This window comes from Pollachius pollachius (genome assembly GCF_949987615.1).
Source record: "Pollachius pollachius genome assembly, chromosome: 12".
NCBI lineage: Eukaryota > Metazoa > Chordata > Actinopteri > Gadiformes > Gadidae > Pollachius > Pollachius pollachius.
In genome coordinates this window covers 7392067-7415648 of record NC_136945.1, presented here as the reverse complement: position 1 = coordinate 7415648, position 23582 = coordinate 7392067, and the positions used below count along the sequence as shown (strand labels likewise).

The window sequence follows — 23582 nt, the reverse complement described above, 5'->3', positions numbered from 1 at the left end:
AGTCTGTTTGTATATAGTAGGCCTACAACGGTCATGTGGATATATTCGTTTCATCGTCTCACCACAGCACGGTAACGATAGGAGACGAGGGCCTACCTAAAATGTCTAGTTCCCATACCGGGAGTCAAACCGGGCCAGCCTGGGTGAAAACCAGGAATCCTAACCGCTAGACCATATGGAACTTTTTGTTCAGAATTTTGCAGAATTTGATTATTTATTTTTTGTAACATTCTTTATTTATTGTTTTATTGTAGTGCAATTGCATTATTGAAGGCGCCCAAAACTTTCATAAATTGGACATATTACGTACACACGCTCTCCACAACTGAAGGGTGTGGTGCAAGTTTAGTCTGTTTGTATAGAGTAGGCCTACAACGGTCATGTGGATATCTTCGTTTCATCGGTGAACCACAGCACGATAACGATAGGAGACGAGGGCCTACCTAAAATGTCTAATTCCCATACCGGGAGTCAAACACGGGCCACGTGGGTGAAAACCAGGAATCCTAACCGCTAGACCATATGGTACTTGTCGTAGTGCTGAATTTGATTATTTTATGTTTCTAACTTTCTTTGATAATTGTTTTATTGTAGTGTAATTGCATAATTCAAGGCCTCCAATAATTTCAGAAATTTGACATATTACGTACACACGCTCTCCACAACTGAAGGGTGTGGTGCAAGTTTAGTCTGTTTGTATACAGTAGGCGTACAACGGTCATGTGGATATCTTCGTTTCAACGTCGCACCACAGCATGGTAACGATAGGAGACAAGGTTTTACCTAGAATGTCTAGTTCCCATACCGGGTGTCAAACCCGGGCAGCCTGGGTGAAAACCAGTAATCCTAACCGCTAGACCATATTGGACTTGTCGTACTGCTGAATTTAATTATCTTTTGTTTCTAACTTTCTTTGATAATTGTTTTATTGTAGTGTAATTGCATAATTCAAGGCCTCCAATAATTTCAGAAATTTGACATAGTACGCAGAAGGGCCTATGCATCTGTAGGTTGTGGAGCAAGTGGAGTTTGTATTCATTACAACGGACAAGCGGAAATCTTTGTTTAATGGCAGCCCCACAGCATGACCACGAGGATACGCACCTAAAAATACTAGTTCCCATACCGTGAGTCGAACCCAGCCCCCCTGGGTGAAAACCATGCAATAGCAATTATGTTAAGCACGCAAACTTTATACCGGGGCTGAGCAGGGAGCAAGTAGAAACAGGTAGTGCAGCTTGCCCGGAGCTACCTTGTCGTTCTGCCTTATACTTTCAACATTATGCGCTTTGGCACTCTCATTGCCCCAAAATGTCTCTGTCAAAAGACGAAAAGTGGACACAGAGTGCAGAGTTTTCCAAGAAAAATGGTCATCGTCCTTTTTATTCACGGAAGTAAATGGGAAACCTGTGTGTTTGGTGTGCTCACAGCATGTTTCAGTGCTGAAAGAATACAACCTTCGGCGCCACTATGAGACCCTTCATGCTGACAAATACCACCACTTGCAAGGACAACAGAGAATAAATAAAGTTAATGAACTGTTGGCCTGTCTGAAGAAACAGCAGTCTGTGTTTAGTCACAGCAGAGAAATCAATGATGCTGCAGTGAAAGCCAGCTACCTTATTGCTTATGAAATTGCAACGACTTCAAAACCATTTTGTGATGGTGAATTTGTGAAGACATGCATGCTGAAGGCTGCAGAGCTTGTGTGCCCTGAAAAGCGTCAGGCTTTTGCAAATATCAGCCTGACAAGAAACACAATTGCAGACGGGATTTCTGATCTTTCGGCGGATTTGGACAGCCAATTGAAGCACAAAATAAAATCATTTATTGCGTTTTCAGTTGCAATTGATGAAAGCACGGACATTACATATGTTGCGCAACTGGCCATATTCATTCGCGGAGTTGATGACACTTTGACCGTCACAGAGGAGTTTGTGGAGTTGGTGCCAATGATGGATACCACAACAGCGGCTGATATTTTCACCGCCCTCATCGGAGCATTGGACAGGGTCGGAGTGGACTGGTCCCGCGCTGTCAGCCTGGCTACAGGTGGTGCTCCGTCAATCATTGGGAAAAAAGCGGGTGTTGTGACAAAATTCAAAGAGAAAGTGCAGACTGCAAATGGAGGACGTGATTTTTGGACTTTTCACTGTATTTTGCATCAGGAGGCATTGTGTTGCAAGTCATTAAAGATGGATAACGTCATGAAGGTGGTTGTCCAAACTGTTAATTTCATCCGATCGAGAGGCCTGAATCACCGTCAGTTTGACAGGCTTCTCAGGGAGAACGACCACAACCATGGCCTGCCATACCACACCGAGGTAAGATGGTTAAGCCGAGGTGCTGTGCTGAGGCGTTTCTTTGATTTACGAGGGGAAATTGAAGAGTTCATGGAAAAAAAGGGAAAACCAGTGGTAGAATTTCAGTCCACAGAATGGATACAGGACCTTGCCTTTTTGGTGGATATCACACAGCACGCAAATAACTTGAACAAATTAATGCAAGGGCGCAACAGAGTTGTCACACAGTATTATGACAGTATATGTGCGTTCAAGTTGAAGCTGTCATTGTGGGAGATACAACTCGCGGGTTGTGACGCTTCTCATTTTCCTTGTCTGAAAGATGTATGCGCGACCCAACATGCTGCACACATGAAGCGGTTCAAAGACAAAATAACAGGACTATTGCGGGAGTTTGAACAACGCTTTCAGATTTTTGGTGAACTGGAAAAAGACTTCAAAGTTTTTTGCTCACCATTCACCGTGAATGCCGCAGATCTGCCCGTCAACATTCAACTTGAAATAATAGACTTGCAGTGTGATTCAGATTTGAAAGGCAAATTTGCCGCAGCTGGCTTGGACACATTTTATCAGAATCTCTTGCCAGGTTACCCCAACTTGACAGCCCTTGCTGCAAAGGTGTTGTGCATGTTTGGAACCACATATCTTTGTGAGCTGTGTTCTCTGTAATGAGCATCAATAAAACAAAGCTGCGCTCAAAGCTCACGCACAAGCACTTGAATGAAATTCTGAAATTGGCTGCCACTCAGGATGTGACGCCTGATATTGATGCACTTGTGAAAGCTAAAAGATGCCAGGTTTCAGGAGTAAAATAAACAGTGGGTAACCCCACTTAAAAATGCTGCATGAGACACTGCACCCTGATGTAGATGTGAACATGAATGTCTTCTGTGGAGATTTAATGAAAGTGAATCGTGTGGGATTTACTATAATAATGTCAGTCACTTCAGTTCATAAGTTTGGTTGATTGACATTTTTCATGCATTGCACAGCTTTTATTTTTCTATCAATAAAGTGTAGCCTACAAGGCAAGGAGTAAATCAACCTTATTGAATAGTTTCTACCTCCATTTGTATGGTTTGGTTAGCCCAGGATTAATATGTGGAAATGACAAAATTAAGTATTTGATACCTAGAAGAGATGTTTGTATTTTGTTCAATCTCAGATAGGCTGAGACTCAAAGTTGTGTGCCTTTGTAGATACACTGAGACGAAGTTTAAGTTCCAATCGCTGAGGTATTGTTCTAGAAATTGCACACTTTGCACAATTTTCAACTTATTTAAAGTGTTTTTGCAATAGGATTTGTGATGTATACATTTTCTGAATGTGCTACTATTTTGTACCAAATTAAAACAAAGAAAACAATCTGAAATTGTCGTTATTTTTAATTATGCCATATTTTTACTGGTCCGGCCCACTTGGGAATAGATTATCCTCCATGTGGCCCCTGAGCTAAAATGAGTTGGACACCCCTGCGCTAGACCATATGGGACTTGTCGTAGTGCTGAATTTGATTATTTTTTGTTTCTAACTTTCTTCGATAATTGTTTTATTGTAGTGTAATTGCATAATTCAAGGCCTCCAATAATTTCAGAAATTTGACATAGTACGCAGAAGGGCCTACGCATCTGTAGGTTGTGGTGCGAGTGGAGTTTGTATACATTACAACGGACAAGCGGAAATCTTTGTTTAATGGCAGCGCCACAGCATGACCACGAGGAGACGCACCTAAAATTACTAGTTCCCATACCGGGAGTCGAACCCGGGCCGCCTGGGTGAAAACCAGGAATCCTAACCGCTAGACCATATGGGACATCTCTCACTGAATATTGTCGAAGTTGATAGTTTATTTTTTGTTAGTTTATTTATTGTTTCATTGTAGTGTAATTGTATAATTTAAAGCGCCCTATAGTTTCATAAATTGGACAAATTACGCACATGAGCATACGCTCACCACAAGTGAAGGGTGCGGTTAAAGTTGAGTCTGTTTGTATACAGTAGGCCTACAACGGTCATGTGGATATCTTCGTTTCATCGTCGCATCACAGCACGATAACGATAAGAGACGAGGGCCTACCTAAAATGTCTAGTTCCCATACCGGGAGTCAAACCCGGGCAGCCTGGCTGAAAACCAGGAATCCTAACCGCTAGACCATATTGGACTTGTCTTATGACTGAATTTTATTATTTTTTGTTTCTAACTTTCTTTGATAATTGTTTTATTGTAGTGTAATTGCATAATTCTAGGTCTCCAACAATTTGAGAAATTATACATACTCTGCAGAAGGGCCTATGCATCTTTAGGTTGTGGTGCGAGTGGAGTATGAATACATTACAACGGACAAGCGGAAATCTTCGTTTAATGGCCACGCCACAGCATGACCACGCGGAGACGCACCTAAAACTACTAGTTCCCATACCGGGAGTCGAACCCGGGCCGCCTGGGTGAAAACCAGGAATCCTAACCGCTAGACCATATGGGACTTGTTTGAAAACGTTACCTTCAATATAAAATGTAATAGTTATAGAGCTACATCGTCACCATTCAAAATAAGAATATAATTAAATTCTACTATATACATAATTAAGATGATTACTGCATTATCACACATTACTATTAATATTACATAGGCCTACACTCGACCTACACACAACTCTACCAACTTTCAGTAGGAACATTTATTATACTCCGTTCCGTTGTTCCCTGTCGGTTTAGTTTATATGTAACACCCCTGAAGCTTCCTCCGAAACAAGCGAACTCATTCAAGTATCTGTTGCGAGAGGTACGTGGCGCTTTCTATCGTCTTGGATTAACAGAATGGCTTTTTTGATTAATTCTGTAATTTTATTATCTGAGCATTGAATGAAAATGTTTCAACCCTGAAACGTATGGGCTATTGGTGCCTGGTGTTTTGCTTTGTACCAGTTAGCACACATCGCTAACTGTAGCGGCTAATCGTACCCTCAAATCGGAAAGCACGCCAACTCTTCGACCATTATTCATGAATTGCTTCCTCTACAAAATGCTAATGTATAATAATGTTTTTTTTCTAGGTTTGAAATTCAAAGATGTTTCTTACCAGATCGGAATACGACCGGTACGTATTCCAAGCTAGAATGCAAAGTGCTTTGTCATTGATTTGATGACAGGTTAGCAAATGTTGGCAGAGCGAACACAACTTAAACTTTTCCTCTTAAGTAATTCTAGGTTTTCAATGCGAAGACCTTATTACCTTTTTGGTTTTATCATAATTACAATCGGCGCCGTTGCAAACTCGTTTTCCAACCTCACGTTATTTCTTTTACTTTCACTTTCATCTACTTTTGCTAAAACCTCGCACGATGTCTTCTTACCCTACCTGATAATTATAACCAACGTCTGTTTTACAGTGGGGTGAATACTTTTTCTCCAGAAGGGAGATTGTTCCAGGTTGAATATGCCATTGAGGCCATCAAGGTAGGTTCATGTCAATCATATGTGTAATGAGATGTAGGCAGAAAAAACAGATAAATCTGTCGGTTCAGTTTCATGATTTTCTGTGGTCAATCTCTTCCAGCTGGGATCCACAGCCATTGGCATCCAGACCTCAGAGGGGGTGTGTCTGGCTGTTGAGAAGAGGATTACCTCTCCTTTGATGGAGCCCAGTAGCATTGAAAAGATTGTGGAGATTGACACACATATTGGTAGGTTCAACCCTGTTGATAAGCTTTGTTTTATTTAGGCTTTGCAATCTAGCTGTATTCATACAGGATGTTATGGGAAGCTTTTTATGGATGTTGTTTTAATGAATTTATTCACAGGTTGTGCGATGAGTGGACTAATTGCTGATGCCAAGACCCTCATTGACAAAGCCAGAGTAGAAACACAAGTATGACTGTCTTTAATAATTAAGAGAAGTTTGCATATATATACTTTTTTTTTTGCTACTCCTAGTTTTCTTACTTTGTTCCTTGTTTTTGAAGAACCACTGGTTCACCTACAATGAGACGATGACTGTTGAGAGTGTGACCCAGGCTGTGTCCAACCTGGCTCTGCAGTTTGGGGAGGAGGATGCAGACCCTGGTGCTATGGTCAGTCCTCTACATCCAATGTGACAATGTCCATCCACCTTCCAGGCTATGCCATAGGCTGTAGAAAAATTAGATGACTGAATTTTAATGTCAAACTATTATGGGTTCAAGTATTGTTCATCTGTCTGAACTTTTTTTTTAAGATGTGAAAGATGTTGGATCACAATATGTATTATATTATCAAGGAGCATAAGGAAACGGCAAATGCTTTGTTCTGTCATGCCGTAACATTTTCCGGCTCATTTGCATGTCTTGGAATAAATAGCATTCACGATTATTATGAATGTGTTAACTTTCTAATTGCTCCTGTTATAACTTTGTTGCTGTGTTCTTTAATCTAAAGAGTCGGCCGTTTGGTGTCGCACTGCTCTTCGGAGGATTGGACGAGAAAGGACCCCAGCTGTGAGTACCGTTAACATTTATCTTAAGTTCTATAACCTCTTTGTTGTTCTCGTATTAATGTGCCCTCTCTCTTGGTTGATCCAGCTACCACATGGACCCCTCAGGCACCTTTGTGCAGTGTGATGCTCGGGCTATTGGCTCAGCATCAGAGGGAGCCCAGAGCTCACTTCAGGAAGTCTACCATAAGGTACATGTACTTATGAGTAACCTTTTATTTATTTATTATATTCTTTATTACTATTTCACAATATTAATTATAATTGAGTAAATAAGTGTGTGGGGGGGAAGGGCTGTTATGATGTGGTGAAAATAGGCGCATTTTAACTATGAAAGATCTAAAAAGTATGGATGCCAATTGAGCCGACTGGCTACAAGACATTTAGTGGTGCTAAATTTTCCAAGCACACATTATGTGCTTGGATAATAAGGTATTTGCTGTTTTCCAAGTAGCCATCCTCCTGACTCGAGCCAGGTGAGGCTTCCATCAACCCCAAACACTCCACATTCTGATCGTGAGATGTTCATCTCTATCATTTCAGTCCATGACGTTGAAAGAGGCCATCAAGTCGTCCCTCACCATCCTGAAGCAGGTCATGGAGGAGAAGCTCAATGCCACCAACATTGAGGTTAGCTGCTTTCTTCAATCTTCCAGACCCGATATGTTGCTGTGGTTCTGCTGGTTATATACATGCAACTTGCCACTGATGGGATGAATCCTTCTACATTTGTGTTTATGGTCAACCCTTCGATTTAACACCAACCTGCCTGTCTCTTCTTCAGCTGGCTACGATAGAGCCTGGTAAAACCTTCCACATGTATTCCAAAGAGGAGCTGGAGGAAGTCATCAAGGACATCTAGAGTGCAGCAGCAGTGATCTCAAGATTTATCTTTGGAGCTCCAGAGCCGGACGGGTCCTGCGTCATCAGACACATTTCTAATGATCTTTCTTTCTTTCTCGCCCTTTTTCTCATGGAGTCAGAACTTCCCAATTATAATGAGATGCTTCTTTTTGTAATGTCGGCATTTCCTTCTCCTCTCTGGATAGTACACATTTGTACAGGTCTGTCCAGGCGTTGGAACAATTTGACAGTTAAAACATGGGGATTGTGGGGCCGGTAGGGTTATTTTTTTGTTTTGTAAAGGATCAATGCTGAAAAGTTAAACTTGTCTTCTAAAACTTGATTGTCTGAACTGAGTCTTATTGTGTTGAGATATGTGAATGCCCGACGACTTTATTCATCTGATGAGAAGATTGAAGATAACCGCAAAACTCAAGACAATTATAAAAAATTTAAATCTATGGTAGAAAATGTAATCTACACTTAGACAAAAATGATAGGCCAAACACATTTTGAAGATTGAAATTTCATACAATAAAAGTTAATATTGTGCAGATGGAGATAAATGAATGAAAGCTATTTTGAGTCTTTACCTATGTCTATTATCTGAAAGATTGAAAAATAATATTACTAATTTTTTTTTTTTTCGGCAGCACAGGTTTTTGTGAATTCCTGTATTTAAATGGAGTAACCTAGCCCACGGTTTTCAATCAGTTTCCCTGAATGCTCAATCCATTAAGGCGTTAGTGGTGACCGAATGAGCTCTGACACCTGAATCAAATTACCACATAAGCGTTTTCCATAACAAATATAACTAATTTGATCAGTGTGTTGCATTTAAAACGAATGTCCTATTTCCAGTTAATCTGAATCTTGGTTGACAATCATTCAATGTCCACTAGATGGCGCGTCAGCTCTGCAGTGTGCGTGCACGATAGAAGACCACTTGCGGAGGGGTCGACCAGAAGTCCAATGAAAGTGCAGACTATAATATGATCAACCAATCCTGTGCTTTGGTGGATGGGCAGTTGAAATTGCGAATGCTAATGAGGGGGCATGTGTTGCGAGAAGCGAAGTTTGGAGTCAGAAAAATGAGTTTCTCATAGATCTTGAGTGAAAAGTTGAAGAGCATTATAAACATGTTTTCTATATATTGCATTTTTGCTGTTGGGGTGGCTTTCCCACTACTTGCCAAGGATTTTCCAGAAGCAGAATACCTCGCCGGCGGGATACAGGGAAAGGGTTTGAGACACTTAAGACCGAGGGATCTTATCAGTGGTGGGAACATAACAAGCTTGGGACATTCAAAACACAGTAAACGAAGCGCAGAAGTGACTGGGCTAACATGCACATCTTTATCTGGAATAGAGTCTACGATAAAAAACAACACGCATACTGTAAGTGTTTCTACATCTGTCTGTAGTCATATTGAAGTGTATCTTATCGCAAAAGCTAAGAATTGTGGCATCCGACATGTGCGCATGTGCGTGCGGATGCGCGCGTCATCACTCGTGTGCGTGTGTTCGTGTGTTCAAGAAGCGGTAACGGTGGTAGTGAATGCCGATGAACTCTATTGCACCCTCATACTTGGCTAGACGTTGGTTTAGATAACGTTTCTACAGGACCCCATAAAAGACACATTCAGGTCAATGTTTATGAGGTCAGAGCTATAAGGGTGTAACAACGATCATACCCGTGCATATATTGGAACCTCATTGATGCATACTAGACATACAGAAATAGGTAATGCATGAATTTAATGATTGTGCATTATAATTTATTTATTACAGACCTACAGGACATACCTATGGAGTATGGTGGTCCAACGGAATTTCTGTACGTTGTAAACAATTATACATTCAGTTGGTTGATTTGGCAAAAGTTTAAATCAGAGTTGAACTCAATACACATTAACTCCCTTATCAAGTGACACAGAAGCATTTGGTATGATAATATTTCATGTATCAGCAAGCATAAGTCAGTCAAGTCTGGGTGTTTTATAACGGATAACTTCTATTCGGTGGAGCAGCCAGAGGAATGTTCAAGAATAATATCCTAGACGCCAAGAATCTCTCTCTCTCTCTCTCTCTCTCTCTCTCTCTCTCTCTCTAAAAGGTGATGTGTGTGTGTGTGTGTGTGTGTGTGTGTGTGTGTGTGTGTGTGTGTGTGTGTGTGTGTGTGCTTTGAGTTTGTGCAACATGTCTGTGTGGCAGTAACAAAACAAGGAAAAGTCTGATGTTGCATCTTTGACTGTGACTACCCCTACCCACACCTGGAGCAACTTCTGACCGTGGAAGCGATTCTCCATGCTGCTTGGTAATAGTAAGCAGCCTTGGGCTATTCTCTTGTCCGCCTTGATCCACACTTCCCCATAAACATTCCTCACATCTCTCCCTGGAACTAGTGTGCCAGCCTGGACTTGCTCTGTGTTACATTCCCTAATCAGAGCCGGTGGTCAGCCCCACTTGAATGCATTATTTGGAAACTTAAAGTAAGACTACATGTATCATGGTAGGACTATGCTATATATACTTTGTGTGCAGAGTATATCGTCTCACATGTTATTATCGTCCGGATGATTAGAATTTCAATGTTGTCCACCATATCACTGCTATTGCTGCACATGATTATTCAAAACAACTCATTCGAAGCCACCATAGAGTCCATATAAGACTCCCAGACACTTTTCATCCTTACCTAGGCGGCTTTTTGTCACATATTTTTTGTACTGCATTTGTAGCTGCACATTAGGGAGGAGACAGACATGTGGTGGAAAGAGAAAAAAAGGGAAGTGCACTTGTTTTCTGTTCTGTCTGCTTTTCTCCAAAACACGTTCTGTCCTCAACGTGGATCTGAGCTGGTCTGTAGCCAGCAGCTGTGCACCAAGAACGGCATCAGAGAGTGATGTTCCACATGGTGTTTGTTTGTAAAGGGGGGTGACCTAACGACAGAAGGAGGTGGGGGGGAGGGGGGGAGGGGGGGAGGGGGTGGGGAGACGACAAAGAGTCAAAGAGTTTTGGGAAATTATGACCTTTACTTTGGCAAAAGTAAAGGACTTGAGGCCAGGTAACAGGAGGCCAAGGGTAATTTGTGTGTTGTTGTAGTTGTTTTTATATCTTATGTATAGGTAGATTGATCACACACACAGTGCAATTTGAAGATGTTTTTATTCTGATGCTTGCGTCTTAATTCTATAACAATTTCTTGCATCAAATTTTGACTGAATAGTGTAAAAAAAAGATGCTCCCAGAGAGTCTTGATGGACGAGGCTGGTTCCCGCAAGATACGGTTGGTTCCCGCCAACCGTAACTTCCCTGAGCTCAGCCCCGGCCTCGTCTCACCGGATCAGAGGCTGGCAGGCTGACCTCCCGCCTCTGATCTTTTATTTGTATAAACATTGGTGGAGCAGGAAGACCTTTACCTGAAGCCCGCTGGAAGAAGGGCCTCATTGTGTCCCCCTCCGATGTGTGAGAAACCGCCTCGCTCGGCTCCAAAAGTTCACTCCCACCTACATGTGTGTATAGGATTTGTGTGTGTGTGTGTGTGTGTGTGTGTGTGTGTGTGTGTGTGTGTGTGTGTGTGTGTGTGTGTGTGTGTGTGTGTGTGTGTTTGTATGTGTGTGTTAGAAAACAGGGCGAGAGAGAGAAACTAAGTGTGAAGAGTGTGAGCTTGTGCTGCCTAAGGATTCCATTCAGAATGATCCATGCTCTTGCTGTCTAGATTCGGACATAGGCGTCGACGTCAGTCCATTGATCTGATCAAATTGATCAACTGTCTTGATCAGCATTCCAACTCGAGAGAGTGCAATTGTAAGTCAGGTTGTACTGCAAAGTTACCCCCTTTCCCCTTTTCTAACAACAATTGCTATACGAAAGTAAGGTAAAATCCTTGCACACAATACTGCTCTGCCAGTTGTCTCATTGTAGAACAATATTTTTTGCTACGTTTTACTTTAATACATACTTTAATACATACTGTAATAACAAAAGGTTAATTCAGTGAGGTGAAGTTTTAGGGTTTATGGTGGCTTGTTGATCCCCATGTAAAATCCTACCAGCAATTAAATACAGAGGTTCAACATACACAGTAATTCAGTCAACTTTGCAATATCGTGAATTTGGCCTTTTGAAATTTGGACCACCCGGTGACCACCCGTTTCTTTCCCAAATGGAGGAAAAGCATTTACCCAAACACGGTAAGAAACGTACAGATAGACGAACAGGCACTTAGCTTCAGGTTTCTTAGCCGGATCGAAGCAGGTTGTACATCTGTTTCGGAGAATAAAATGTGATATAAAAAAAAGGAAATCCACATAGGATTTAAATGCTCCCAGATTTGTGCCTTAAACCATCCTAATGTTGTGAAAACCATAACATTTACCAACGTCCCAGTTTTAAAGAGATATTTCAACAAATAATGCAGTCACCACCCTGGCAGTTGAAGGAAGACATTAGGTAATGGATGGTGTGATAAACAGGTTCATGTGAGAGAGTGATGGAAATGGTGTGTTCACAAACTTGGCATGACCGCTGGCCGTTTCCACTGGACCTCTTCAAGCAGGAGCTTTCTTCTCTTTCTCTTCCTGCGGGCAGACGTGGCAGACTCCTGAAGCGTTTACAGAGCGGTTCAGACTGGTCCTCACCTTGTAAACCTCTCTCTCTCTGTCTCCCTGTCTCACTGTCTCTCTCCCTCTCTCTCTCTCTCTCTCGCTCTCTGCACAAATAAAACTAATGTCGGGCTGCGGCCAAATTCGCTGTTCCAATGTCCAGGCACTTTCTCAAACTCATTGTGCATGTCTAAGGGACTGTTTTGTTTGTATCTGACCACTGGTTATACGGTAGTCCTTTGGTGGGCTGCGGCAGATGAACTTTCAGGTTTTTGAAATCAATAGCAAATGCTAAAGGACTTCTTTGAGCTAGGCTAGGCTGGCTCGCTACATGCTTTTCCCCAGTTAATCTCCTTTCCATGCCTTGTAAATCTTGACAATATTGTGATTGGGGGTGCATGCATGTGTGATTGTTTGTGAGAGTGTGTGCTTGTGTGTGTGTGTGTTCGTATGTGTGTGTGTGTTCGTGTGTGTGTGTGTGTGTGTTTGTGTGTGTGTGTGAGAGAGAGTGAGCCTGAGAGAAAGAGAGAGAAACATGGAGAGTGCAGGGTATGGGGTGGGAGGCTCTAAGGGCATCAGTAATGGACTTGTTCTCTGGCTCTAGCTTTGTCAGGAATGTAGGTCACACACAGAGTGCATCCAAATGGCCAACTTACTTTGGACAACCTTTCTCTTCTTTTTGCTCTTTGTGTTGGCCTACATGAAAAGACAGTGTGAAAAGTGATAATGTGTGTGTGTTTGTCTGTGTTTTGTGTTGTTCATGTAACCTGGCGCACACTGTTTTTGCCTCCAGACCAGGTTGGCCCTCCATGTTGTTGATGGTTGTGTTTATTTGTGTGTGAGAAGCCAGTACTCATCGATTTTTACAACTTATCCTAGCTAACGGAAATCACACAGCGTCATGTGACACTTTAGCTTCCAAGGCAAACTCTCATAAACAAATCACGTCTATGTTCATGAATAAATCACGTCCACATTCCTGCGAGACTGAAGGTTTACGATTTATGTGGACAATTCTACCCTCACCACCACTTATATACCAAGTTTCGACCTCTCATATGAAAACCTTTTCCTCCCTGCAGTTCACCTTCAACGTGCGGAGCATGGGCTCCCTATCGCTGGCCTGGGTGGGAGACGGCGTGGGAGTGAGTCCTTCCATATTATTAAACCTACCAACTACAGCTCCATGCGGCTGCCTGCATCAACCTTTGGCGTTCAGGGCAGTCTCTGGCCCCACACACATCACCTCTCTCATCCTTTCCTGTCAGATGTCCCTGTCAGAGTTCCACTAATGAACGGCGCCTGGCACTGCGTGGAACTCATTCGCAGCCCAGACTCTTTTCATGTGTGCATTCCTCGATGGTGGAACGAGCTACCTAGCTCCATTTGAACTGCACATTATGCAGCTGCTGTCCATTTGATTTCGTAGAAACTTGGTCACGCAACAGTTGTTTTTCTGTAGTTGTTCCAATTTGGATGAAATGCTTGGAGGAGTGCTCTCAGAATCCTTTCCACTAAATGTTAAATGTAATGCAATCGAGTGTGAACGATGACCGTGAACAGAGTGCTGAATGAGTTACTGCATAATGGTTTAATAGCCGGTCTTTGTCCCCACACAGGTGCTGTTGGTCCTGACCACGTTTCAGGTGCCGATGTTTATGATGCAGTTCGGTCAGTCCAGCCTCTACAGGAGGTGAGCGGAGACACCGGCACCTCCAGAGAATAGAGGCTGGCTGGTCGACAGGAAATTGACATTCAGCATTCAGCTAGCCTTAGTCACGATAACAAAAACCAAGCAACTAACCCAATAACTCCTCTGACTTTGTCTCTGTGTCAGTGAAGACTATGGGAAGACATTCAAGGACGTAACCCACCTGATTGACCACACCTTTGTCCAGGCTGAGTTTGGCATAGGCATCAGCCCCGATCACTCCGGCAAGGTCAACCAATCCCTAGGAGCATATGTATTTGCATACTTTAGAACCCATCACATTAAATACATTGAAATACTTATTGTGTCATTGTTTGCTTCTGTCTGCACCACCATACATCGTGTTGCATGCTTTTTCTTTTGGTTGTCTTCAGAGTTCTGAAAAGCTATGGTATTCAGTGGTCCTTTATCTCTGATATCTGTTTGTTTCCAGGTCATACTGACCGGCGATCGGTCAGAAGTCGGCGGCACTCGTGTGTTTCGCTCCCGGGACTACGGTCTGAGTTTTACTGCGTCCGACCTGCCGTTCTTGCCCCTCATCCAAATGCTGTACAACCCAGCCGACTGCAACATTCTCCTCACTCTCAGTATGACAGTATGTCATTGTGTCATTCTTTTTTTATCTTATGTGTTGGGAGTTAGGACGATGTTTTGGCAGAGTTTTTCAATAAGAAATAATTTGCCATACATTTGAGCATTCAAGTTTTTGTAAAGAGTTACTAAGACGTTATCCCTCTCAACCAGTTGGACCTGTGGCTGTCTGAGGACTTTGGCGCCACCTGGAGTAAAATCCATGATAGTGTTTGTCTGGTCAGATGGTAAGAACTTTTAATTTGAATGATGCCACTCGCTATTTTGACTTTATAAAATGTTATTGTTCAGTGTCAACAATTGAGGAATGGATGTTTTAACGCTGGTGGTTTAAATAGTTCGAACATATAATCGAACATTCAGGAATATTAGATTAGCAATTTCCAATTTGTCTTTTGTAAATATCCTTTTCTATTTTTGCTTTTCTCCCTTTTCTCCGAGCCAGTTTTCTCTGCTCTTGACTGACTCTTGCTCCACGGAGGAAGCCGAGTTCAGTCAAGGCTGTGTGTGTGGTGTCAGACTGTGGCTGTCAGCGCTGTCCTTCTGTGTGAACATTGTGATAGGCCTTTGTTCACCACAGCTGTCCTTTATGTACCTCAAAAAAAACGGAGAGCATTAAAGAGAGTGACGCTTGCTGTCAGGGTAAATCATGACTTATCGCATGCCCCTGTTGGTCCCACAGTTGTCAACCACCAAAATCATTATCATGGAGAAAAATACTTCCATGTGCTATTTCACAATAGCGGTGGCGTCAGGGTGGATGATTAGGGCAGTGAAGGCCTGACTTAACAGCCCACCACAGCCACAGTGTCTTAATGACCAGTTACACATACCATGACCGGATCTCAATGTGAAAGCCGATGCACGTTAGTTTTTCCTTTGTTTCATTTGTTCATTTTCATTTGTGCTTCATCATTTTTTCATCATTCTTCTCTTCTGTCCACCGACAGGGGTACGCAGAACAGCATCTACCTAACGACAAACCGTGACGGCTCATGCAGTGAGTTAACCATTGTCCTGCACTCACTGGGAACGAGCTGCATAATAGAGGGAATAGAACAGAGTAATGTAAAACAGCCTTAAGGCATGCAGTGGCCTGGGCTTGTGTTTCACAGACGATAAAGGAATGCTGGAGTTGAAGAGGAGCAGAGACAACGGGAGAAGTTTCCAGACCATCGCCACGCGGGTTTTCTCCTTTGTGCTAGGAGGGCGCTTTGTGTTTGCTTCCATCATGACTGGTTTGGTGTGTGTATATATATCTATAACTATATGTGTGTGTGTGTGTGTGTGTGTGTTGGTGAAGTTATACATGTGTGTGTTTATGTGCATGTGCTGTATGTGTAACAGGGCACCGAGCGCATGATCCACGTGTCGATGGACGGAGGAGACGTGTGGAACATGGCACAGCTTCCTGTGGTAACCCATGAGCAGTTCTACTCCATCCTGACAGCCAATCAGGACATGGTCTTCATGCACGTCGACGACCCCGGAGGTCAGACTCTTTGCAGATTGGTTGCAGATCGCAGTTTTTATGTGTGTCTTATGTCACCTTTATTCAAACGGAGAGCTCAATTTAGTTCCAGGATTCTGTAACAATGAGGCCTAATGTACAAACATAAAAACTCATACACAGTGGGAGACCCGGTGATGAGAGACTTGGATAAATATATAACAGATGAAAGAGAATAAAAATGGATTCATCGAGATAAAACAAAAATGCCCAAAGGGATCAACATGACATGAGTTTAATGTGCTGCAATTTATTCCAACAGTGGGGGTCACAAACTTTAAAAGCAGTTTTCACAAGTTCTGTTGATGCTCTGGGTGCTGGTAAAACCAAACAGCTGGAGCAATTGTTTAAAATACCCGCTTTCTGATGTAAAAGTGGGGATCTAATGTAAATCAGGTGTGGTTCCAGGGACAGTGTTCTGTGGGACAAACACTTCCTGCCCTTCTTATTGGTTCTTACATACCCATGATGGGAGAGGGAGCGGGAATGTGGTAGTATAAAGCACTTAAATGGATACCAGTCCCCTTCCAATGTGTTCTGTACTTTGTGTCCTGGGGGGGGGGAAGACTCCGGGGTGGGGACCGTCTACGTGTCGGACGACCGAGGCACCGTGTTCTCCAAGTCTCTGGAGCGCCATCTCTACACCTCCACGGGCAGTGAAACTGACTTCACAGTCATCTCCTCCCTCCGGGGAGTCTACATGACCAGCGTGCTCACACAGGGTGGGACCATGTGACACACACACACACACACACGCACACGCACACGCACACGCACACGCACACGCACACGCACACGCACACACACACACGCACACACACACGCATACACACACGCATACACTTCATAAACATGATTCAATTAGATGATGATGATGATGGCCATTCAACAGTGGTTTATTTAGATATTTTGTCACTAATTACTTAGGTACTTAGGTATTAGGTATTTAGCAGACACAGAAGCAGCTTACAGTAAATTTTTATAGATGTTAGATGTAGATGATGACAAACACAGATCCATGTCTGCTGGGAGTCAAACACGTTTGCCACTAGAATACCCTGTCCATAATTTATATCTTTCTTTCTTTGTAGTTGTCACAATTTTTCACAGAGATTCTTTATTATTGAGACGTACGTGTTGACTTTATACTATGAGAGTCTGTAACTGTACGACGTTTGTCTGCTGTGACCTGATCACAGAGAACACAGTGGAGACAGTGATCACCTTCGACCAGGGAGCCATGTGGCAAGCTCTGCGCACGCCTCAGAACGGCCGCTGTGACATGCAAACTGCTGCGAATAAGCCTGAGAGAGTGAGACACACACACAAACATACACACATTGGGATTGCTAATTTGCAATGGTTGAATGGTGCAGGCCCTTTTCAATACATGGCGTGTATGGTGTCAGTGTATCGGAAGGTGTGATGCAACAAGTCTGTGTGTCTTTACAGTGCAGACTACACATCCATGCCTCCTACAGCACCACGCACAAGATGAATGTTCCCATGCTGCCTCTCTCACAGCCCAACGCTGTTGGCCTCATCCTGGCTCATGGTAGGTCATATACACACACACACAAACACACACTTGGACACATCATGTACATACCTGGGTAGGCTGATCACTTTTTTCATAAGGGCATTTTGCCCCCCTTGTAATACTATATTTTGGGGAATTTTGGATAATTTCCAGGGCCATTTTATCAATCGTTGGGAAATACCTTACTTTTTCTATGTTGCTTGACAGACCAATAATCAATGACAATAAGGAAAATAAAATATGGAGCTGCTTTTCAAGTTTTGAAAAGCGAAGAATATAATATTTCACTTTATTTTGTCATCCCAAGGGCCATTATAAATTCATCTTAATGCCCCGAGCTCCCATTAATATCTGACACTGGTACACACACACACACACACACACACACACACACACACACACACACACACACACACACACACACACACACACAAAAACGCATAAATAGAGAATGTTCCCAGACAAATTGGTAGACCCATAAACACACAGACATTTTCAAACATTGACACTGACACAGCTAATGTATTTCAATTTGAAGAACTGTCGTGTTCTTGAAGAAAGTAGTTCAATCCGGATCGCTTTAACTCACTTTATTTGGTAAAGTATTTCGGTATGGTAACTATGAAGCTCCCCGTTTGTATCAAGTAGGCGTGGCCTATGTGAAGTAGGCGTGGCCTATGTGACGTATTAGCTCCGGCTTCCTCACCTGTCCAAAGGTGCTTCCATCTGTGGCTGGAGTAGTTAATGCAGGTTGTATGTTGCGTCCTGCTCCCCCTGTGGCTATGTATAGTAATTACAGCTTATATGTTTGATCCTGTTCCCTTGTGGCTATGTGGAGGTAGCTTATGTGCTTAAAATGCGTAACAGAACACACATGACATGAAGTATAGCTGCTTCATTCATTCATTCATTGGTATTTTAGTACGTGCCCCTGATCCTCCTCATGCTTTCCCGGCTCCAGGCAGCACGGGGGACTCAGTGTCAGTACTCTCCCCTGACGTGTATGTGTCGGACGACGGAGGCTACTCCTGGCTGCTGGCCCTCAGGGGCCCCCACCACTATGCCATCCTGGACTCTGGGGGCCTGCTGGTGGCCATGGAACACTCCAACCTACCAGTCCGCCAGATCAAGTGAGCGGACCCTTTTGTTTTGCCAGCTCCATAGAAACACAGAGTGAATAGGTTGTTGATCAAATGCACAGTGTTCCACTGCAGGGACTTTGGGACTTTTTTGCGAATTTAAGCTAAATGTTATTTTATTTTTGCTTAATTTAAGTTAAGTAGATATACTACTTAACTTAAATAGATGACCGTGCAAAACAGTCAGTGTGTCAGACTGATCAGATTTTAAAGAGCCAGTGAACCCGAAACCACTTTTTCATTATTCATCATAATTTTTTATTTGACCGTCAACATATTAATGTTCCTCAGCGGTTCTATGGTGTACGCAAGATGGGTTAGCTTTATTGTATAATTATTGTATAACGCCACGGTGTGTGTGGATGATGAAGCTCCGTCTGAATAGAGATTTATTTTATATACAACATCGCTTATTATAACGCTAATAACAGTTACATGACGACGGTACTAAAAAAGTATCATAACCTGAGTCGTTACCATGGGGATATCTTCCCCCCTCTTTTAGGCGGTAAACAAACCTCTTGTTTACCGCCTAAACCCCTCGCCCAAAACCCATTTTTTATATCACATAGTGTTTGGATTTCATCTGAAACAGTCACTGGCTCTTTAAAGAGACAGACAGCTGGATATCATCAGTGTTATAGTGATATGAGATACATTTAAATTTGATTGCAATATGACATAAGGCATATGCAATGCAGTTAATATAGGACCCAAGACAGAATCATGAGCCTGATGACAGGAAGGAGCATTGGTTTCAGACATGGAGGGATCAAGCAACACAGAAAAACTCAGATCTGAGAGGCAGTTGAGGGCGCTCCCTGAGACACCCACCCAATGCCTAAGCCTTCCAGTCAGGATGCTGTAATCTACAGTATCCAAAGCTACACTACGATCCGGCAGCCCCAAAACAGAGTATCTACCCACATCACCGGACCTCATTGTGTCTTTGGAGACTCTGAGAAGGGCTGATTCAGTGGAATGCTTCTGACGAAAACCAGTTTGGAATTGGAACTAAAATTGTGTGCAATCAAAACCACAACCACGTCCACAAAATACACACTCAAGTCACCGAGCATTCTGCAGCGATCCACATAATCTATGGCGTCACTTCCCCAGTCCTGAGAAAATCCCTATACTTCCTGTCCTTGTTCTCTGCAGGTTCTCAACAGATGAGGGCCAGTGCTGGCACGTGTACAACTTCACCAGCGACCCGCTCCACTTCAGCGGGATGGACAGCGAGCCGGGCTCTCGCTCCATGAACGTCAGCCTCTGGGGCTATAGGACCGACTTCAGCAAGTGGGAGGTGATCACCATAGACTTTGGAAAGCTGCTCCACAGAGACTGTGAGTATGTTTTATTTAGTTTTGCATTTAGGTCTCTGCTCTCCTACTTGTGTTCCTCTTATACACTTTTTATTATTATTATTATTATTATTATTATTATTGTTATTATTATTATTATTATTTTTATTATTATATATATATTTTTTAAATTTTATTATTATTTAAGTCTCAGATTTCCTACTTGTGTTTCTCTTATACTTTTACTTTCTCTTTTATTGCACTGTTGGAGGAGCCCAAGACTAAAGAATTTCATTGCCAGCGACTGCTCTGTAATTGTTGACAATAAAACCGTCTTGAATCTATGTGGTGGAAGGAGATTCCATGCATATCTGGTGTCACTCTTTATTCATTCCAGAAGAATAACAAAAAAGTACAGCAACGCAAAACCAATATAGATATAGTGGCTACTAGTAGAATGTGGACACACAGATCCGTGAAAAAAATTCATGGCATGACCAAGTTTTTTGTCACACACGTGTTCAAATCGATGTCTGTGTGCATGCATCTGTGTGTGCGTGCGCATGTGTGTGTGCGTGTGCGCGCTTATATGTGCAGGTGGTGATGAGGACTACGTGAAGTGGCTGGCCCACTCTGCTGACCTCGGCGACCCCGGCAACGGCTGCATGCTTGGCTACAAGGAGCAATACCTGCGGCTCAAGAAGGACTCCGTGTGCTGGAACGGCAGGGGCTTCGCCGTCACCAAGCAGCCCACCCCCTGCCCCTGCACCATGGACGACTATCACTGGTGTGACCTTGTTAAAACTCAGTGTGACCTGCTCCTACTGTGTTTTGTGTGCCGTACATATACAGTAGAACCAGTTTATAAACAGCAACTACTATTCAATACCCAGCATGTGAGTGGCAATGTATTAGAGGAAGTACAAACACAGTATTCGATCACTCTTCGGTTTCCCATGAAGGAGTAGAACAATAAGCCTTTTTCGGTTACACACACTAGCCGTCCACAAGCATGAGCTTGGTATTCAGGTGGTCACCGGTGTTCACCCTGCAGTGACTTTGGCTACTACCGCTCGGAGCCCAGAGGGGAGTGTGTGGAGCAGGAGGAGATGAAGGGCCACCCTCTGCAGTACTGTCTGAACGGGACCACGGAGCAGCTTCTCACCTCCGGGTGAGCATCTCATGGCGCTTCAGTTGGACCCACTCAACTCGTCTCCTTTCCTTTTGCTCTGATCAGCGTTTAAGCCATTTCTGTGTTCATGCTGTGCCTATTGAAACTCTTTTTCCGTAGTCTATTCATTACAGGGCCCTTGCCTTTTGTCACGGCTCACGTCTCTTCCAATCCCTTTCATCGTTAAGATACCGGAAGATTCCTGGAGACCAGTGTGAGGGGGGATTCCAACCACACAGGAAGGAGACAGACCTGAACAAGAGGTGCACCAGCAGCAGTCTCGAGCCCGAATCCCTGGTCAGTCCTGCTGTCTAAATACACACATACTGTACATTCATCCGATATACCTTCTCTCCGTCCCCCACCGTTGCATCCGGCATGTTTTGAAGCATCGCTCTCTCCCTGCACTGTTATTACCTTGTGTCTTCAGCTCAAGGTCAGCGTGTCAAACACTGCTGTGATCGTGATGGTGGTCCTCGTTCTCCTACTGACTAGCGCTGCCACGGGCGTCTGGCTGGTTAAGAAATACGTCTGTGGAGGGAGGTCAGTTCAGGAAAGGCCTTAACCTCTGCAATTATATCATTGCGAAAGGCTGTAATTCCTTAAAAAATATATCATATTCATTCTGCCCTGGATTACATTTATGCAAATGCACACACACACACACACACACACACACACACACACACACACACACACACACACACACACACACACACACACACACACTTACCTCTTACACTTCTGTCCTTTTGCTGTATTTGAACCATCAAGGTTCCTTGTGCACCGGTACTCTGTGATGAGGGAACATGCAGAGGCCAATGGGTTAGAGGAAGCAGAACATCTGGATGCTCACACAATGGAATCTGGGAAGACACATTACCATGATGATTCAGATCAGGTAGCCCATCACATGTCTTCAGTGTCTTACTATTGAACATTATTGAGGCATGTATGATGGTGAACCTATTTCCATACATCTGTTCTGTGTGCCGTTACAGGACCTGTTAGAATAAGGCGTGGACGTATCAAAAGGACTGTTCGTCAAAGGATCTTCAAACATGTGATTAAAGTAGCATCTTCAAGACACAGCTACCCCTCTTTGCCTGCTGCCAATAAACTCTATTTCTGAGTGTGTGTTCGAAATATCTAGTACCTCTGGTGGATAGAGAGCGCATTTCTGTTTCCTGTCACAGAGGGAGTCGCCAACCATGTGCACACAGAGGGAGTCGGAGAGAACTATGGTGGCCTTGGAGAAACAGTTTTTGGTATTGTTTGGTCTGTCGCTAAAATCTTCTTATCTCTCACGGCCCTGAGGTGTGTGGGGGGAACGATATGCCGACGTTGACCCTGGTACTGGGATGTCCACACAAGTTATTCCAGCTCTTCAGTGCAGTCATTAATTGTAGCATAGAATAGAACAGACACAATTGAATGATGTTGCTTCAGTCAATGATGCTGTTGGTGTCAAGTTGCATCAATGACTGACAAGTTGAAGGCTGAAATGGACAATCTTGTTATGACGATTTAGGCTGTAACCGAAAAAATATGTTGACTTCATGATTAAATATTTCTTTGTTTGCGTGGTGGATATGAGACTTGAATTATTACCAAAGCACTTTGATTGTTTGTCTAATGTTAAATATAATTGTTTAAACAAAACACTTGTCCTTTGTGCCAATATCATAAATAAAATAGGAAAACAACTCTACTTGAAAAACAATAAAATCTAGTTTGCTAACTATTTGTCTGACCACAGGTTCAGATAACATTTTCAGTGTCACAATTGTAACTCTTCTCACATTAGACACATGTGCCGGGCTTGTGGACCATTCTATTTCAAGCCAAGGCAATATTTCAGCAATAAATAAGCTATGGTAACAAAATGATCTCATGTAAAGGCCAAACCTAGGACATTTAGACTAACTTACAAAAGTAATTTAGCCTATGTTCAAGCAATTGGTTAGTTATTAACATACAGAACAAGTCATTTTTATGATTTAATTTTGCACTGTAACTACAGATCTGTGAAAAAGCAAATTCATGTTTCCACCTTATTTTAATTTAATTGTCGTTGAACTGTTTGTGCCAACGCATTTGACTTCCATTTGTTATTGCATCAATCTTGCATTTCTGTGAATATGAGAAAAAAAATCCCCATTATTATTCCATAGTATAGACATTTAATAATATTCTTATATTTAGTAAATATACCATCATTTATATGTACGCGTGTTTCTGTTTGACTAAAGGCAAATAAAACTGGCTACACTGTTATCACACTCTGCAGTACAGACTCTTTGTTTTGCAATTTGACTTACATTTCTGGTTCAAGGCTTTATATGTGATGTTATCAGTAGTGTATAGATCAGTTCTGATAACAGTTATTGAGATG

The 23582-nt window shown here is 42.8% G+C and overlaps 2 protein-coding genes across 2 annotated transcripts; both read left to right on the top strand.

Annotated features, from left to right (window-relative positions):
- The first annotated feature begins 5054 nt into the window (after positions 1-5054).
- LOC307084025 (proteasome subunit alpha type-5) lies at positions 5055-7958 on the top strand. Its single transcript, XM_079748139.1, has 10 exons — positions 5055-5086; positions 5358-5401; positions 5694-5760; positions 5861-5987; positions 6105-6172; positions 6267-6374; positions 6718-6776; positions 6861-6963; positions 7316-7402; positions 7557-7958. The coding sequence occupies exons 2-10, from the start codon at positions 5373-5375 to the stop codon at positions 7632-7634; spliced, it is 726 nt and encodes a 241-aa protein (XP_079604265.1). The 5' UTR covers positions 5055-5086; positions 5358-5372; the 3' UTR covers positions 7635-7958.
- Positions 7959-8720: 762 nt separating this feature from the next.
- On the top strand, positions 8721-23355 carry LOC307084020 (sortilin-like). The gene is made up of 20 exons (XM_079748134.1): positions 8721-9012; positions 13304-13366; positions 13841-13914; positions 14059-14161; positions 14366-14527; positions 14677-14750; positions 15474-15523; positions 15639-15766; positions 15871-16015; positions 16600-16755; positions 17233-17345; positions 17486-17588; positions 18535-18703; positions 19874-20058; positions 20614-20803; positions 21071-21187; positions 21376-21484; positions 21618-21730; positions 21962-22088; positions 22189-23355. The coding sequence occupies exons 1-20, from the start codon at positions 8755-8757 to the stop codon at positions 22201-22203; spliced, it is 2454 nt and encodes an 817-aa protein (XP_079604260.1). The 5' UTR covers positions 8721-8754; the 3' UTR covers positions 22204-23355.
- Positions 23356-23582: the final 227 nt, after the last annotated feature.

Excerpts from the sequence above, each read along its gene's own strand:
- LOC307084020 (XM_079748134.1), top strand. The coding sequence starts at position 8,755 with ATGTTTTCTATATATTGCATTTTTGCTGTTGGGGTGGCTTTCCCACTA. Across the intron at positions 9,013-13,303 it reads TAAAAAACAACACGCATACT|TTCACCTTCAACGTGCGGAG; the intron begins GTAAGTGTTTCT and ends TCCTCCCTGCAG. Across the intron at positions 14,528-14,676 it reads TCCTCACTCTCAGTATGACA|TTGGACCTGTGGCTGTCTGA; the intron begins GTATGTCATTGT and ends CCTCTCAACCAG.
- LOC307084025 (XM_079748139.1), top strand. The coding sequence starts at position 5,373 with ATGTTTCTTACCAGATCGGAATACGACCG. Across the intron at positions 6,375-6,717 it reads ATGCAGACCCTGGTGCTATG|AGTCGGCCGTTTGGTGTCGC; the intron begins GTCAGTCCTCTA and ends TTTAATCTAAAG. Across the intron at positions 7,403-7,556 it reads TCAATGCCACCAACATTGAG|CTGGCTACGATAGAGCCTGG; the intron begins GTTAGCTGCTTT and ends TCTCTTCTTCAG.